Raw genomic sequence first — 18,367 nt, 5'->3', positions numbered from 1 at the left:
CATAACCTAAGCCCTAACCCTAAACCTAACCCTAACCCTAACCTTAACCTTAACCCTAGCCCCAGCCCCCAACCCTAAACCTAACTCTAACCCTTAACCTCACACCTGTTCACTCCCTGCTTTACTGTAGCATTGGGGAGAGAGAGAACAGGTGAACAAACAAGGCCAAGTAGATCTAGAGGGTGTCCTGCTCAGTCTAGTGGCACACTCCTCACTCTGCTCGCCTCACTCTGCTCTCTTTAGGCCTACTACAGGACCAAAAGCCCGATAGCAATGCTTAACAAGCGCTGGCCCGTGCACTACCCTTGATCTTCCTACTCAACCATGCAGTCTGATGGATTGTAATGGGGGAAGTCATTGTACATAACAAAAACCTAACCCCTGCCAGAGCCTTCGGACCAAGCATGCTATTTGAGTCTCAGTGGTCTTCTCATGTGACATTTTAGTCCAGTATTAGCACCAGTAATACTCCAATAAAACCAAATAAACCAATAGATCATTACCCTGACCCAAGCCCCTAACCCCAACAATTTCACACCTATTAAGTCCCCTTTTAACACTAATAGAAGAAGCAAAACAAAGCCTAAAACAAGTGCATTCCTCATTCTGCTCACATCACTCTAATCATAGGATTTCCAATACACCTCAACCTCACACCTGTTCACTCCCTGCTTTACTGTAGCATTGGGGAGAGGGAACAGGTGAGCAAACAAGGCCAAGTAGGTCTAGAGGGTGTCCTGCTCAGTCTAGTGGCACACTCCTCACTCTGCTGCCTGCTCCTAACCCTAATCTTAACCTAACCCTAACCTTTACCTTAACCCTAACCCCAGCCCCTAACCCTAATCTTAACCTAACCCTAACCTTAACCTTAACCCTAGCCCCAGCCCCCAACCCTAATCATAACCTAAGCCCTAACCCTAACCCCTCACTCTGGTGCCTGCTTTTAACCCTAATCTTAACCTAAGCCTAACCTTTACCTTAACCCTAACCCCAGCCCCCAACCCTAATCATGACCTAAGCCCTAACCCTAAACCTAACCCTAACCTTAATCCTAATCTTAATCTAGTCCTAACCCAAGCCTCTAACCCTAACCCTAAACCCAGCCCCTAACCCTAATCTTAACCTAACCCTAACCCTAACCCTAAACCTAACCCTGTTTAGTCTAGCAGTGTGTTCTTCACTCTGCCCTCCTCTCAACAGCTGACTCAATAATCACAGATTTACAAATCATATCAAATCTACTACACCTCAACCTCACACCTATTCCTCATTCTGCTCACATCACTCTAATCATAGGATTTTCAATACACCTCAACCTCACACCTGTTCACTCCCTGCTTTACTGTAGCATTGGGGAGAGGGAACAGGTGAGCAAACAAGGCCAAGTAGGTCTAGAGGGTGTCCTGCTCAGTCTAGTGGCACACTCCTCACTCTGCTGCCTGCTCCTAACCCTAATCTTAACCTAACCCTAACCTTTACCCTAGCCCCAGCCCCCAACCCTAACCCTAATCTTAACCTAACCCTAACCTTAACCTTAACCCTAACCCCAGCCCCCAACCCTAATCATAACCTAAGCCCTAACCCTAAACCTAACCCTAACCCTAACCTTAACCTTAACCCTAGCCCCAGCCCCCAACCCTAAACCTAACTCTAACCCTAACCCTTAACTTCACACCTGTTCACTCCCTGCTTTACTGTAGCATTGGGGAGAGAGAACAGGTGAACAAACAAGGCCAAGTAGATCTAGAGGGTGTCCTGCTCAGTCTAGTGGCACACTCCTCACTCTGCTCGCCTCACTCTGCTCTCTTTAGGCCTACTACAGGACCAAAAGCCCGATAGCAATGCTTAACAAGCGCTGGCCCGTGCACTACCCTTGATCTTCCTACTCAACCATGCAGTCTGATGGATTGTAATGGGGGAAGTCATTGTACATAACAAAAACCTAACCCTAACCCTAACCCTAAACCCTAACCCTAACCCTAACCTAACCCTAACCCTAACCCTACCCTAACCCTAACCCTAACCCTTAACCCTAACCCTAACCCTAACCCTAACCCTTAACCCCAACCCTAACCCTTAACCCCAACCCTAACCCTTAACCCCTAACCCTTAACCCCTAACCCTTAACCCTTAACCCTTAACCCCTAACCCCCAACCCCTAACCCTTAACCCTTAACCCCTAACCCCTAACCCTTAACCCCTAACCCCTAACCCCAGCACCCAACCCTAATCATAATCTAAGACCTAACCCTAATCTAACCCTCAACCTCACACCTGTTCACTCCCTGCTTAACTGTAGCATTGGGGAGAGGGAATAGGTGAGCAAACAAGGCCAAGTAGGTCTAGAGGGTGTCCTGCTCAGTCTAGTGGCACACTCCTCACTCTGCTCTCTTTAGGCCTACTACAGGACCAAAAGCCCGATAGCAATGCTTAACAAGCGCTGGCCCGTGCACTACCCTTGATCTTCCTACTCAACCATGCAGTCTGATGGATTGTAATGGGTGAAGTCCTCCCCCCCACCCCGTTAGTTCTAGGTTTTCCTCATCTGTCTGTGTAGAAGTATCCCTTTGCTTCAGCCTTCCCTTGTCTGGTCTTATGTAAGTTCATGTGAGTTCATGGTACGTTGGCTTGACCTACCTGTTTGGTTTCTGTTTCTTTGGTTTGTAGGTTTCAGTATTTAGATTATTTTCTCCAGTTTGTGTTCCTTCGTAGTCTGTGTACTCTGTTCTCCTTTTCAATAAAACTCCTGCGTCCGCCTCCGCACTCCACACCACTGTGACATACACACTCCTTCAACGTGGCAATTTTCAATAATAATCACTACCTTATTACCATACGGACTCTGTTAGGGTTGGGCTACACAGCCCTGAGCATCTAGCAGATAGGTGAAAAGATTTACTTTCGTTAGAATGATCATAATGTTCAAACCCAACAGCTCGACCAGTTTGACCTGCAGCATCTCTGGAACCATGGTGTTGAAAGTTGAGCTGAAGTTCACAAACAGAATTCTAGTGTAGGTCTCTGGACTGCGGAGATGCCGAGGCCAGAGAAACTGAACTGTAGTCATCCAGACCTGCAGTGTTTGGTTTTGTGGGGACTGGAATGGTGATTGTCCCTGCCCCACAACTTTATTAATTATTACATAACAGATCTGAACATCAAGCACTAATCAGACGAGTGAGGGGGTCAACAGGCAGGCAAAATAAATAACCATTTCAATAATTAATATCTACACAAACTGAGCAGCACTGATTCACTCACTCAAAACATCAAATCTCACTCTATCGCTCACTCTCACACTCTGAGACTAACTTTAGTAAGGATAGAGCAGAGTGAGTCAGGAAGAGTGTCATTGTTAAAGGTTGAACTTTAGTACTAATTATCCCCTCGTTAAAGTGCTGAATTCTCCAATACTGGTTTCAGCGTGCGCGTACACACACACACACACACACACACACACACACACACACACGCTCCATATGATCTCAATCAAAACTGATGTTGGAATTTAGCTTCAGCACAACAAACACTGTTAAACTACCAGCTTGTGTTTCCATAGCAACAGCACAGGTAAATGAAAGAATACACACTCACACACACCATCTGAATTTATCAACAATATAACATATTTTAGCTACATCTACTTCATTATGCCTGGTGTTTATGATATTCACTGTATTTGATATATTTATTCTCACAGCAGAAACATCTATCATACAGGGGGGGGGCTCTCCGCTATAATGTCATCTTTATATTGAATGAAGAGACGCTAGCAAACAGAAAACACACACACAGTACAAACACAAGCAGAGTAAGGAGGACTGCAGCAGGGTTTGGGATCAGAGTCAGCTGTTCTTGGTGAAGGTGAAAGACAGCGGTGCTGAAGTGATCAAACACACCCTCAGTCATTACTGGTAGAACCCTCGGTCCCTAAAGAAAGAGAGGAAGAAAGAGAGGAAGGGTGAATGATGTGAAGAAACAGACTTGGTGCACATTCAAGCTGATTTATTTAGTGCTTTTGCCAGCAGATGTCACAAAGGCAAGCAGAGATGAATGCTTTGCTGATGAGGGGAACAGGAATTTACAGGAAGTCTCAGCTGCTAAATGCTAACAGGCTACACTGGCTACTGGGAGCTACTATTAGATCAGCTATGCAGATTTTAGCTCTGGAGACGAGGATGAAGAGCAGCAAAACATACAACCAGACATTTAAAAGATTCTGTGAACATAAAACACTATTATCAACACCACCACCTCCACCACAATAACTATTATCATAACAACCACCACACATCACATTACTGTAACAGGTGTCTTTGTCTTGCCACTATGTTTTCCCTTCCTGGTCTGTGTCTGTTTTGCCCTGCACCTCAGAACATCTGCATATAAGCTCATAGCTCTGTTTGTTTATTTCTTGGCTCCACCCTAACCCCAGCTTGTCATTAATGTTCCCACCTGTGCCTCCTTTGTAGACCCACCCTCTTGTTAGTATCAGGTGTTGCTTGTTGGTCCTCTAAGTAGACCCTTTGTTCCAGTGTTTCTTGGTCTGGTCTTGTAGATATTTGTGTGTTCGTGGTTTGTTAGCTTGGCCTGTTTGTTCCTTATCTGTTGGTTTCTGTTGTTAGTTTCACAGTGTTTGGTTTAATCTCCAATTTGTGTTTCTTTGTGTCTTGTTTGTTTAGTTTGGTTTTATGTTTAATAAATACCTGCATTTACATCCACCTTCACCTCCAAACTCTATAATAGTGACAATTACCACCACCACCACCATCACCGCTATCTCCATTATCATTATTAACACATTACCATATTCACATCATATTACCATCACCACCACCACAATCACAACACATTACCATAACCACCACCATCACCAAAATCACATCATATTAATGTTACAGTGTGGGGTTTGGACTCAAGTACAGTTAAAGTTTGTTTTATTAAGATCAAATGGAACTACTCCTCTGATGGTGTGTGCTTGGTGACTGTTGGGCTTGAACTCCCAACCCTGGTAATGGGAGCCCAGTGTATTTCCACTGTGCCGCCACAGCTGTGAGGGGTGGCAGTATAAACACTGATCATAAGCAACACAGAAAACGGTGGGAAAACAAAGGAAAAACCAGGAGTGATGTTCACTCAAACTAAAGACAACAACTCAAACGCTTTTCACTTTTCTGTTCACAGCTTAAACCCACTGTTACCATTCGCCCCTCTACAAAGGTGTGACAGGGAAGTGTGTTTGGCTGGGTGTATTTATACCGTGCCACACAGGTGGGTCTGGTCAGCGTTGATTACCGCTGGGGATTCTGGGACTTGGAGTTCTTTGCTCCAACCCCACCAGCTTTCCTACTTTGCTGGCCGGGCCCCCTGCTGGTGGCAGGCGGTACATGCTGCCTGCTCACAATTACCATCACCACCACCGTCACCAACCATCTCCATCCCCACAACCACCACTATGATCACATCACCATGACCAACATGATCACCACCATCATTGCTATCACCATTACCACCATTATCACTTTTACCACCAATGTTACAATCATTGCTTTCATCATAATCACCAACATCAGAACAGCTCAGGGATAAGGGGGGAAGCTCTATTTTCTGTGCTGTAGAGGAAAGGGAATTACTGCTTCTGAGCTCTGTTCTACCACCAAGCTACTGTAATCCCTTACCAGTCCTTACTGCCCTGCAGGAGCCAGGACTACACTCGGATATGATTACTCTCATCCATCCTGATCACAAAGTTAGAAAAAACAATAGCAATGTGTAAAGGGATTCTCATCCTGATTCACTGTGTGTGTGTGTGTATGTGTGTGTGTGTGTGTGTGTAAATAACACCATTATCAGTCCAGATTACAGAAAATAAACTTTAAATTAAAAAATGCAGAAAAAAGAATACTCACGCGCCCTCATCCCGCAGCAGAGACAGGAACTTACTGACCCGGTACTCCTGATCCATCTGGACCACACAGACCACATCATCAGACTGATTCACTGAATCATGCACCTCAGTTTACAGTGTGCAGGTAAATACCAAAGTGGACAGTGTGTAAAGTATGAATATCATAAAATGGACAGTGTGTAAATATATCATCACCTGAGGCTCAGCTCCATGCACACAACTGCTATTCATTACGGGACTGATTAACCCTATACTTGATGTGCTTGTGGTTCTTTGATGTTTCTATTGGTTTTGACACTCGGCTTTGTTTAATGACTTGGATTTAACTGTGATGTACTTGCCTACCTGTTTTTTTTCCCTCTGCCTGTCCCGACAATGAGTTTTGCCTTAGCCTGAATAAAGTCTCTCTGCACTTGCAGCCTGCCTAAACCACTGTGTTACAGAAGTGTAAATAGAATAGAGTGGACCATGTGTAAAGTGTAAATATCAGTATCTGACCTGCAGAGACATTTCGATCAGCATGAGGAGTTTTTTTATTCCAATCCAGACTCGCTTGCCTTTCACCTGCTGGGCGATAGTGACTCTCTCTGCATCTGTAAAACTTCCCAGCAGCTGCAGAACACACACATACACACACACACACACACACACACACTTCAGCAGGATAAGGAAAACAGTGTGCAGATGAGTAAGATGTTTAAGTTCTTTTACTATTCATTTTAAAATGAAATGAACTGAAACTGATCTGAAGTCAGAAGTCGACACGCAGCTCTAAGATTCGAGTTAAAGCCAGAAGAAGCTTTTAAAAACTGAAGATTTAAAAAGTAGCTGGAAAGTTTTTAAATGTACAAATGGAAATTCATGTGATACTACACTCACTACAGAGTGACGAGAGTGAAGACAGTGAAGAGGGTAAAAAGGGTGAAGTGGGTGATGTGATATAGTGAATATCAGCGGTGGAAAGAAGATGCTGCTGTTTCTGGAATAAGCAGCAGATCTCTTGAGAGCTTCATGAACTCTGCTGACCCTGATCCCTTATTATGCTGAAGTAGACATGGGGGACAGAACCACAAAGCAGAGCCACAGAGTGGAACATGCACAAAATGGCTGCTAATGGTAATGAACACTGGGGTTCAAGGGGGGTGGATGGCTTCCTTGCTGGTAGTTGATGGAAGGTCTGTGGTCTCTGTGGTCAGAGCGAATAAGCTGTGGTGAGCTATTACGAGTGTATCATGTCTGTAAGTTACACTGATCCTGAATTAGGAATTCACAGAACCTGCAAAAAGCTGTGTTCAACAAAATGAATCCATGTTCTAGATAACAGAGTCACGCAGTGTCAGAAAGTCCATTACTGAGCATGCTGACCATGCTGATTGGTGGGGTGTATGTTAGGGTTGAAATAAATTAGCTTAAGCTGGCAGTTTGGTTCCTCACCTCGAGAGCCTCCACTAGATGTTCTCCGCTGGAAATGTTGGGGATATGAATGGTGGTGCTGAAGGCGTCAAGCATCTCCATCTCCTGCAGGACGTCCTTGCGGCTGGTGGTTCCAATGATGAGCAGCTTACGGCCCTGCACACACACACACACACACGCACACACACACCTTGTTGACTAAGCGTGTGACAGGTTCCAGAACAGTTCTAGTCATATCAGATCGCTGTGAAAACAGGAGTATCATGAGTATAAATACATACTTGAGGAGGAGCTTTCTTCAGCAGAACCAGCAGTGCCTGCAGAACCAGGTTAGAGAATCGAGGGCCGATGGGAACGTAATCTGAGGAGAATTGTGGGGACAATGATCATAAGCCCAGAGAACAGCGTTCCCATTATTCAAAGACAGGAAATAAAGCCTCACCCAGCAGACGCTCGATATCGTCCACCACCACACAGCTCAGCTGAGACTTATATGCATCATCAAAAATCTGCAGGAAATAGAACACTCCAACTCACCCCACCGTTCACCCTAATGTTCACCCACACCGTTTACCCCACCGTTCACCCTAATGTTCACCCCACCGTTCATCCTAATGTTCAAAACACGGACTAGGCATCCAACTCTTATACAGTGGGGGAAAAAAGTATTTAGTCAGTCACCAATTGTGCAAGTTCTCCCACTTAAAAAGATGAGAGGCTGTAATTGACATCATAGGTAGACTCAACTATGAGAGACAAAATGAGAAAAACATTCTGAAAATCACATTGTCTGATTTTTAAAGAATTTATTTGCAAATAATGGTGGAAAATAAGTATTTGGTCAATAACAAAAGTTAATCTCAATACTTTGTTATATATCCTTTGTTGGCAATGACAGAGGTCAAACGTTTTCGGTAAGTCTTCACAAGGTTGGCTCACACCGTTGCTGGTATGTTGGCCCATTCCTCCATGCAGATCTCCTCTATAGCAGTGATGTTTTGGGGCTGTCGGCGGGCAACACAGACTTTCAACTCCCTCCAAAGGTTTTCTATGGGGTTGAGATCTGGAGACTGGCTAGGCCACTCCAGGACCTTGAAATGCTTCTTACGAAGCCACTCCTTTGTTGCCCTGGCAGTGTGCTTGGGATCATTGTCATGCTGAAAGACCCAGCCACGTTTCATCTTCAATGCCCTTGCTGATGGAAGGAGGTTTGCACTCAATCTCACAATACATGGCCCCATTCATTCTTTCATGTACACAGACCAGTCGTCCTAGTCCCTTTGCAGAGAAACAGCCCCAAAGCATGATGTTGCCGCCCCCATGCTTCACAGTTGGTATGGTGTTCTTTGGATGCAACTCAGCATTCATTCTCCTCCAAACACAGCGAGTTGTGTTTGTACCAAACAGTTCTACTTTGGTTTCATCTGACCATAAGACATTCTCCCAAAACTCTTCCAGAACATCCAAATGCTCTCTAGCAAACTTCAGACGTGCCGGATCTGTACTGGCTTAAGCAGGGGAACACGTCTGGCACTGCAAGATCTGAGTCCCTGGCGGCGTAGTGTGTTACTGACGGTAGCCTTTGTAACGGTCCCAGCTTTCTGCAGGTCATTCACTAGGTCCCCCCGTGTGGTTCTGGGATTTCTGCTCACCGTTCTTGTGATCATTTTGACCCCACGGGCTGAGATCTTGCGTGGAGCCCCTGATGGAGGGAGATTAGCAGTGGTCTTGTAGGTCTCCCATTTTCTGATTATTGCTCCACAGTAGATGTCTTCACACCAAGCTGCTGCCTATTGCAGATTCAGTCTTCCCAGCCTGGTGCAGGTCTACAGTTCTGTTTCTGGTGTCCTTCAACAGCTCTTTGGTCTTCACCATAGTGGAGTTTGGAGTGTGACTGTTTGAGGTTGTGGGCAGGTGTCTTTTATACTGTTAACCAGTTCAAACAGGTGCCATTAATACAGGTAATGAGTGGAGGACAGAGAAGCCTCTTAAAGAAGAAGTTACAGGTCTGTGACAGACAGAAATCTTGCTTGTTTGTAGGCGACCAAATACTTATTTTCTCCTCCATTATTTGCAAATAAATTCTTTAAAAATCAGACAATGTGATTTTCAGATTTTTTTTCATTTTGTCTCTCATAGTTGAGTCTACCTATGATGTCAATTACAGGCTCCCATCTTTTTAAGTGGGAGAACTTGCACAATTGGTGACTGACTAAATACTTTTCCCCCCCCACTGTACTTAACAGTACAGATTATGACTAAATGTGTACAGAGTACAAATAAGAAAATATGGTATTTTAGCTTATTGAGATTATAATCGAGAAACAGAGGAACTGAAAACCAACCTTTTTGATGGCCTGACACTTTGAGATTTCAGAGTGACCAATCATTTTATCTGGAGAGCAGATCTTAATGAAAGGAAACTGAGAGTCTTCCGCAATCTTTGCAGCCAAGGCAGTTTTTCCACTGTGAGGGGGACCTGAAAAAAACAACACTCACATTAGAAGTGTATGTTTGCGTGTGTGTAAGTGTGTGTTTTCTGTTTAGATTAGAAGTGTGTGTGTGTGTGTAGGTGTGTGTTTTCTGTTTAGATTAGAAGTGTGTGTGTGTGTAGGTGTGTGTTTTCTGTTTAGATTAGAAGTGTGTGTGTGTAAGTGTGTGTTTTCTGTTTAGATTAGAAGTGTGTGTGTGTGTGTGTAGGTGTGTGTTTTCTGTTTAGATGAGAAGTGTGTGTTTGTGTAAGTGTTTTTTATGTTTAGATTAGAAGTGTGTGTTTGTGTAAGTGTGTGTTTTCTGTTTAGATTAGAAGTGTGTGTGTAGGTGTGTTTTCTGTTTAGAAGTGTGTGTGTGTGTAAGTGTGTGTTTTCTGTTTGGATTAGAAGTGTGTGTGTATGTGTGTGTTTACTGTTTAGATTAGAAGTGTGTGTGTGTAGGTGTGTGTTTTCTGTTTGGATTAGAAGTGTGTGTGTAGGTGTGTGTTTACTGTTTAGATTAGAAGTGTGTGTTTGTGTAAGTGTGTTTTCTGTTTAGATTAGAAGTGTGTGTGAAAGTGTGTTTTTAGTTTGGAAGTGTGTGTGTGTGTGTGTGTGTGTGTTTTCTGTTTAGATTAGAAGTGTGTGTTTGTGTAGGTGTGTGTTTTCTGTTTAGATTAGAAGTGTGTGTGTAGGTGTGTGTTTACTGTTTAGATTAGAAGTGTGTGTGTAGGTGTGTGTTTACTGTTTAGAAGTGTGTGTGTGTGTGTGTAAGTGTGTATTTTCTGTTTAGATTAGAAGTGTGTGTGTATTTTCTGTTTAGATTAGAAGTGTGTGTAGGTGTGTGTTTTCTGTTTGGATTAGAAGTGTGTGTGTAGGTGTGTGTTTACTGTTTAGATTAGAAGTGTGTGTTTGTGTAAGTGTGTTTTCTGTTTAGATTAGAAGTGTGTGTGCAAGTGTGTGTTTTCTATTTAGAAGTGTGTGTAAGTGTGTGTTTTCTGTTTGGATTAGAAGTGTGTGTGTAGGTGTGTGTTTACTGTTTAGATTAGAAGTGTGTGTTTGTGTAAGTGTGTTTTCTGTTTAGATTAGAAGTGTGTGTGAAAGTGTGTTTTTAGTTTGGAAGTGTGTGTGTGTGTGTGTGTGTGTGTGTTTTCTGTTTAGATTAGAAGTGTGTGTTTGTGTAGGTGTGTGTTTTCTGTTTAGATTAGAAGTGTGTGTGTGTAGGTGTGTGTTTACTGTTTAGATTAGAAGTGTGTGTGTAGGTGTGTGTTTACTGTTTAGAAGTGTGTGTGTGTGTGTGTAAGTGTGTGTTTTCTGTTTAGATTAGAAGTGTGTGTGTAAGTGTGTAAGTGTGTATTTTCTGTTTAGATTAGAAGTGTGTGTGTATTTTCTGTTTAGATTAGAAGTGTGTGTGTAGGTGTGTGTTTTCTGTTTGGATTAGAAGTGTGTGTGTAGGTGTGTGTTTACTGTTTAGATTAGAAGTGTGTGTTTGTGTAAGTGTGTTTTCTGTTTAGATTAGAAGTGTGTGTGCAAGTGTGTGTTTTCTATTTAGAAGTGTGTGTGTGTGTGTGTAAGTGTGTGTTTTCTGTTTAGATTAGAAGTGTGTGTGTAGGTGTGTGTTTACTGTTTAGAATAGAAGTGTGTGTTTGTGTAAGTGTGTTTTCTGTTTAGATTAGAAGTGTGTGTGTTTACTGTTTAGAAGTGTGTGTGTGTGTGTAAGTGTGTGTTTTCTGTTTAGATTAGAAGTGTGTGTGTGTGTGTGTGTGTGTAAGTGTGTATTTTCTGTTTAGATTAGAAGTGTGTGTGTATTTTCTGTTTAGATTAGAAGTGTGTGTGTAGGTGTGTGTTTTCTGGATTAGAAGTGTGTGTGTAGGTGTGTGTTTACTGTTTAGATTAGAAGTGTGTGTTTGTGTAAGTGTGTTTTCTGTTTAGATTAGAAGTGTGTGTTTGTGTAAGTGTGTTTTCTGTTTAGATTAGAAGTGTGTGTGTATTTTCTGTTTAGATTAGAAAAGTGTGTGTAGGTGTGTGTTTTCTGTTTGGATTAGAAGTGTGTGTGTAGGTGTGTGTGTTTTCTGTTTAGATTAGAAGTGTGTGTGTAGGTGTGTGTCTTCTGTTTAGATTAGAAGTGTGTGTGTAGGTGTGTTTTTAGTTTAGAAGTGTGTGTGTGTGTGTAAGTGTGTGTTTTCTGTTTAGATTAGAAGTGTGTGTTTGTGTAGGTGTGTGTTTTCTGTTTAGATTAGAAGTGTGTGTGAAAGTGTGTTTTTAGTTTAGAAGTGTGTGTGTGTGTGTAAGTGTGTGTTTTCTGTTTAGATTAGAAGTGTGTGTTTGTGTAGGTGTGTGTTTTCTGTTTAGATTAGAAGTGTGTGTGTAGGTGTGTGTTTACTGTTTAGATTAGAAGTGTGTGTGTGTGTAGGTGTGTGTTTTCTGTTTGGATTAGAAGTGTGTGTGTAGGTGTGTGTTTACTGTTTAGATTAGAAGTGTGTGTGTAGGTGTGTGTTTTCTGTTTAGATTAGAAGTGTGTGTTTTCTGTTTAGATTAGAAGTGTGTGTGTGTGTAGGTGTGTGTTTACTGTTTAGATTAGAAGTGTGTGTGTAGGTGTGTGTTAACCGTTTAGATTAGAAGTGTGTGTGTAGGTGTGTGTTTACTGTTTAGATTAGAAGTGTGTGTGTAGGTGTGTGTTTTCTGTTTAGATTAGAAGTGTGTGTGTAGGTGTGTGTTTACTGTTTAGATTAGAAGTGTGTGTTTTCTGTTTAGATTAGAAGTGTGTGTTTCCTGTTTAGATTAGAAGTGTGTGTGTTTTCTGTTTAGATTAGAAGTGTGTGTGTAGGTGTGTGTTTACTGTTTGGATTAGAAGTGTGTGTGTAGGTGTGTGTTCACTGTTTAGATTAGAAGTGTGTGTGTAGGTGTGTGTTTACTGTTTAGATTAGAAGTGTGTGTGTTTTCTGTTTAGATTAGAAGTGTGTGTGTAGGTGTGTGTTTACTGTTTGGATTAGAAGTGTGTGTGTAGGTGTGTGTTCACTGTTTAGATTAGAAGTGTGTGTGTAGGTGTGTGTTTACTGTTTAGATTAGAAGTGTGTGTGTTTTCTGTTTAGATTAGAAGTGTGTGTGTAGGTGTGTGTTTACTGTTTGGATTAGAAGTGTGTGTGTAGGTGTGTGTTCACTGTTTAGATTAGAAGTGTGTGTGTAGGTGTGTGTTTACTGTTTAGATTAGAAGTGTGTGTTTTCTGTTTAGATTAGAAGTGTGTGTGTAGGTGTGTGTTTACTGTTTGGATTAGAAGTGTGTGTGTAGGTGTGTGTTTACTGTTTGGATTAGAAGTGTGTGTGTAGGTGTGTGTTTACTGTTTGGATTAGAAGTGTGTGTGTAGGTGTGTGTTCACTGTTTAGATTAGAAGTGTGTGTGTAGGTGTGTGTTTACTGTTTGGATTAGAAGTGTGTGTGTAGGTGTGTGTTTACTGTTCATTGATAGTTGTTTGATAACGAATTGCTCTGACCCTCCAGCAGAACGGCGACCAGTGGGGTCCGATCACTGTTCTTTGTTTGCTGGACCAGCAGTTCTCCATCGTCTAGCACATGGGTCACTGGGTCACCCCACTTTATAATGCCGTTCATTATGTAGCTGGCGTAATCCTCCTGATTCGTTCCAAAGGCCTGCAAGGAACAACAGAGACTGCTGAGTCGGACAATCGGTCATTAACTCTTTATTAGTACACTCTATATTCATGTACTCTATTTAATTTGTAATTAAAATGAAATAACTCAGAACAGGAGACTAAAACTGTATCACAGTGTGTATAAATAAACAGATGAAGTTCTTTAAACCTAGAACAGAATCCTTAAAATAAAACAAAAAATGGTTCTTCAGTCACTCCTCTACGGTGGGATTCTGGGAATAGTCTTACTGACTTGTAGCACTTTACTGCTGTGGCCCTCTGCTGGCAGAGGGAGGAATTTGACCTTTACCAGAAAAACAGATGAAGAAACTCACAGGTTTGATGTCGTTATTCAGAGAACCCATGAAGTCGGCTCTGGTGACCTGCAGCTTCTCTGCCTTCTCTAGATCCACCTCCACTGTGGCTGTAGCCTACACATACACACACACACACACACAGATACACAGACACACATACATACAGGGATGTCAGTGGAGAGCTGTAGAATGAAGCAGTAATCTCAATCTGTTCTAATTCCACCCTTCCTCTCTAGAGAGTCGCCCAGGTGCTCGTTCAGTGTCTCCTCACTTCGAGACTTGACTACTGCAGCTCTCTTCTGGTTGGTCTCCCTCTGCGCACCATCAGACCCCTGCAGCTGATCCAGAACACAGAGAATGGGTCGCCTTCAACGTTCCTAAGTTCAGCCATGTTCAGCTCCTCCTCTGCTGAGTTCTCTCTTCACTGGCTTCCTGTAGCTGCTGCCCAGGTCATCAGATTCAGACCCCTGACTCTGGTCTACAAAGCCAAGACTGGACCAGCCAGCCCCTCCGTACTTGATGGCGATGGTCAAAATCCGATCAGCACCAAGAGCCCTTCCAGCTTCAAGTACGGCTCGGCTCGACCCGCCATCCTTTAAGATCCACGGAAGACGAACGTCCAGACTTTTTACTGTCCTGCACCGAAGTGGTGGAACGAACTTCCCCTGGGTGTCCGAACAGTAAAGTCCAACGCTCGCTGTCCTCAAACCCAGACTGAAGACCCTCCTCTTCTGAGAGGACTTGGGTGAAGAGTAGAGTATTATGGTCTCCATATTGACTTGTGTTTAGTAGAGTCTAAGATTAGAGGATCTGAATTTTAGTCTATTTAAACCAGCTGAGGTTCTTCTTCAGTAAACAGTGAAGCTCTTCTGTAAGAACTCTGGAGAAGAGCGTCTGATAAATGCTTTAAATGTAAATGTAAATGAAAAGTAATGAAAGGTTCTGTGTTACTGAGACCCATTAGATGTTTCTTGGACCATGGGAAGGTGCTGACCTTGATGTGGCGGTTCATAGCAGTGGACTGTGCCGCTCTGACCAGACCCTCCAGCTCAGCTCCACTGTAATTCTTGGTATCAGCTGCAAGCTCCTTCAAGTCCACGTCAATGGCCAGCAGATTGAAGTCACGCATCTTAGCTGTGTGGATACTGAGGATCTGAACCCGACCCTTCTCATCCGGCAGCCCTGAGAGAGAGAGAGAGGGGGGGTCCAGCAGACTGAATATATGTAGTTATATTTCACACTTGCGCTGTATCCACGTATCTCCATGGCTCTTATTTTACTTTAATGTCCAATCAGAACAGTTTTACCTTCTGCTGAAAAGTCTTCACTTAACAGATGCATGTTTTTTCACTGGACAGCAACAACAGACAGACAGACAGACACACACACACACACACCTCAGATTGTGATGTCTTACCAATTTCCATTTTTACTTCGAATCGCCCCGGCCTCATCAGAGCGTCGTCTATCAGATCCGGCCTGTTGGTCATTCCTGATCAGAGCCAAAGGAGAAAAACTGACCAACTGACAAAAAGCTCAGAGTTTCCATAGATGAAAATATTTCCCGGTAATATTCAGAAGTGATCAGTACGGTTCATCAGGGATCAGAAAACATCCGTAAGGTGCAATAGTGTTCTGTAATGTTCAGTAGGTGTCAGTGGTGTGCAGTAACATACCTATGACCAGGATGTTGTTGAGCTGCTCCACTCCGTCAATCTTGGACAGAAGTTGATTGACTACAGTATCGTGAACTCCAGTGCTGCTCGCTCCAGTTCCTCTCTGCTTACAGATCGCATCCAACTCATCAAATATTATAATGTGCAGACCACTGTTAGCCCCCAGCTGAGAGAGAGACAGAGAGAGAGAGAGAGAGAGAGAGAGAGAGAGAGAGAAAGAGAGAGAGAAAGAGAGAATAAGAGGGGGGGGGAGAGAAAGAGAAATAGAGAGAGAGAGACAGAGAGAGAGAGAGGGGGGGAGAAAGAGAGACAGAGACAGAGAGAGAGAGAGGGGGGGAGAAAGAGAGACAGAGTCAAAGAGAGAGAGACACAGAGAGAGACACAGAGAGAGAGAGAGAGAGAGAGAGAGAGAGAGAGAGAGAGAAAGAGAGGGGGGAGAGAAAGAGAGACAGAGAGAGAGGGGGTGAGAAAGAGAGACAGAGTCAGAGAGAGAGAGAGAGAGAGAGACAGAGAGAGAGAGAGAGAGAGAGAGAGAGAGAGAGAGAGAGAGAGAAAGAGGGAGGGAGAGAGAGAGAGAGACAGAGAGAGACAGAGAGAGAAAGAGAGACAGAGAGAGAAAGATAAAGATCATTTCCTGGTGTTCCCAACAGCTCTACAATAAGAACTCATTTACTCAAAGCAGTGTGTGTGTGTGTGTGTGTGTGTGTGTTTCTAACCCTCTTCTGTTCGTCCTCTGCGTCGGCGAACAGTTTCCTGATGTTAGCCTCCGACTCTCCCACGTATTTGTTTAGGATTTCTGGTCCGTTTACAATTTTAGGTTCTCGAGCATTCAGCATCTTTCCGATCTGCCGAGCCATCAGAGTCTTTCCACATCCCGGTGGTCCAAACAGCAGGATTCCCTTCACATGTTTACAGCCTGCAGCACACACACACACAGACACACACACAGACACACACACAGACATACACACAGACACAGACACATAGAACATCGATAAGAGAGAAGCATTTAAATACCTTCACCATCATTACACACCATCTCCACACTAAGCATGTGTGTGTGTATGTGTGTATGTGAATGCTTGTTAAAGTGCTCACCCATCTGTTCCACAATATCCGGTGGGAAAACCCGAGATGCGAAAGCCCTCCGGAAGATGTCTGAGAATTCCTTATCCAAACCCCCGATTCCCATGCGCTCGAAGTTCCAGTCAGGGTTAATGATGGTCTGACGAGCCTCTTTAGTTTTGGCCTTTCCTGAAGGCGAAGAAGCATTCCAGCGTTAAACACCTGAAGAACGTTTAGAACATTGCTATAATAGTCCCAGAAATAGATAGAACAGGTGGAACCAACCGACGAGGTTCAGGGAGGAACTCTCAGCCTTTTCGAAGATCACCTGACTGTTTCCCACCAGGAGGCCGATCTCAATCTGCAGCCGAAGAAAAACACACGGATTCCAGTTTGAACTACAGATGGTTCCCAGTTTCAGATGTTGTTTGACTGTTGCTTCGTGGTCAATAGGAGGAAACAGTTTTTGTGGGTACCGGGGTTTTGCTATGCTATGCTATGGTATAATTGGCTAAGCTATGCTATGCTATAATTGCTATGGTATCCTAAGTGGTTACTATATTGTTGCTAAGTAGTTACTAGGTGGTTTCTATGATGTAGCTAGGTGGCTGCTATATTTTTGCTTAGTGATTGCTAGGCAGTTGCTATGGTATCCCAGGCACTTAATAATATTAGTTACTAAGAAACACAGTCATACAGGAAAATACAAGCAGTGTGTTTAAGGGGTTCTAGAATGGAGAACCGTGTGTATCTGGTCATAGTTGAAAAATGAGAGCTCAGTGGATGGAAGTGAGAAACCGTGAACCTCAAACACCTCAGACCCCCCCAAACTGTTACATCACAGTCTTGACTCCTAATATTTACACCCTCAAACATTTACATAAACCCCACCCACTAGAGGAAACCTTTAGAGGCTAAAAATGGCTACTTCAAGAGAATATGAAAGCGATGCTAAAAAGGCTAAAAGTTAATGCTAGGTGTACAGGAAATGCAACACTCAGAGAGGGGCTGACTAGAGGAAGCACTGCTGCACGTAACAGTGAAAGAAACATGCGCTAGCCTGGTGCTAGCCTGGTGCTAGCTGTGTTCTAGCTTAAATGCTTTTCCAGCAGAGCCAACTACAATCTTTTCAGCTAGTGAATGGTTACAGCTACACCATGCCGAGTGAACACCCAGAGCACCCAAAGAGGACAGCGATGCTGTTTGTAAAAATGTGTTTAGCAAAACCTCAAACCAAAATTCCTGATGTTTTTCATTCATAATCAAAACTTTATTGCCTTCTGTTTCTTGCCGGACGCTGGCTCCCCCTTCAGGATGCTGGGATCCATGGCCTCTGTATCTTTCACCACCAGCCCAAAGAGCTTATCACAGAAACTAAACACCAACTGCAGAACACACACACACACAAACACACACACACACAGTCAGTTTGGTAAGATCATAAAAATCTTTATAAAACAGGTGTGTCAGTATCTCAGTGCTGACCTGCTGACCCACGGAGAAGGCCTGGTTGTTGAACTGCTGGATGAACTCACTGGCCATCTTATCCGAGTCGTACGGGCTGGAGTCAGTGCTCTTCTTCTGCAGGAAGTCGATCTCTATGGTCATCGCTCCAATGCACTGCTTCGACTTGTCAAAATTATAATTTGCCACTGAGAGCGCACGCGCACACACACACACACACACACACACACACACACACACACACCAATCAGACTCACTCTGTTTAGTAATTAATTAGTGTTTTGTCACTAATGTTTAATCAGTGTTTCAATTCAAATATAATTAGATATAATATATATTATGTTTTTAATGTGTATATATAATTAGTGTTCAATTAATTATTCATTCATTAATTCTTAATTAG

General features: G+C 43.3%; 1 protein-coding gene across 1 annotated transcript in view; it reads right to left on the bottom strand.

Moving 5' to 3' along the window:
- Nucleotides 1-3,081: 3,081 nt before the first annotated feature.
- Nucleotides 3,082-18,367, bottom strand: part of nsfa (N-ethylmaleimide-sensitive factor a) — a 34,145-nt gene continuing 18,859 nt past the window's right edge. Inside the window, exons 5-21 of the mRNA XM_072693962.1 lie at nt 17,986-18,152; nt 17,778-17,885; nt 16,786-16,861; nt 16,534-16,689; nt 16,152-16,351; nt 15,436-15,601; nt 15,177-15,251; nt 14,754-14,941; nt 13,778-13,873; nt 13,284-13,440; nt 9,667-9,800; nt 7,764-7,830; nt 7,603-7,682; nt 7,343-7,477; nt 6,407-6,520; nt 5,910-5,965; nt 3,082-3,930 (exon numbers count right to left, since the gene is read on the bottom strand). Coding sequence (XP_072550063.1) covers nt 3,909-3,930; nt 5,910-5,965; nt 6,407-6,520; nt 7,343-7,477; nt 7,603-7,682; nt 7,764-7,830; nt 9,667-9,800; nt 13,284-13,440; nt 13,778-13,873; nt 14,754-14,941; nt 15,177-15,251; nt 15,436-15,601; nt 16,152-16,351; nt 16,534-16,689; nt 16,786-16,861; nt 17,778-17,885; nt 17,986-18,152 — 1,997 coding nt within the window. The 3' untranslated portion in view covers nt 3,082-3,908. The remainder of the gene's footprint in view (nt 3,931-5,909; nt 5,966-6,406; nt 6,521-7,342; nt 7,478-7,602; nt 7,683-7,763; nt 7,831-9,666; nt 9,801-13,283; nt 13,441-13,777; nt 13,874-14,753; nt 14,942-15,176; nt 15,252-15,435; nt 15,602-16,151; nt 16,352-16,533; nt 16,690-16,785; nt 16,862-17,777; nt 17,886-17,985; nt 18,153-18,367) is intronic.

This window comes from Salminus brasiliensis, chromosome 12 (assembly GCF_030463535.1).
Source record: "Salminus brasiliensis chromosome 12, fSalBra1.hap2, whole genome shotgun sequence".
Lineage (NCBI taxonomy): Eukaryota > Metazoa > Chordata > Actinopteri > Characiformes > Bryconidae > Salminus > Salminus brasiliensis.
Note: the sequence above shows the minus strand (reverse complement) of the source record. Positions and strands in the feature narration are given on the sequence as shown.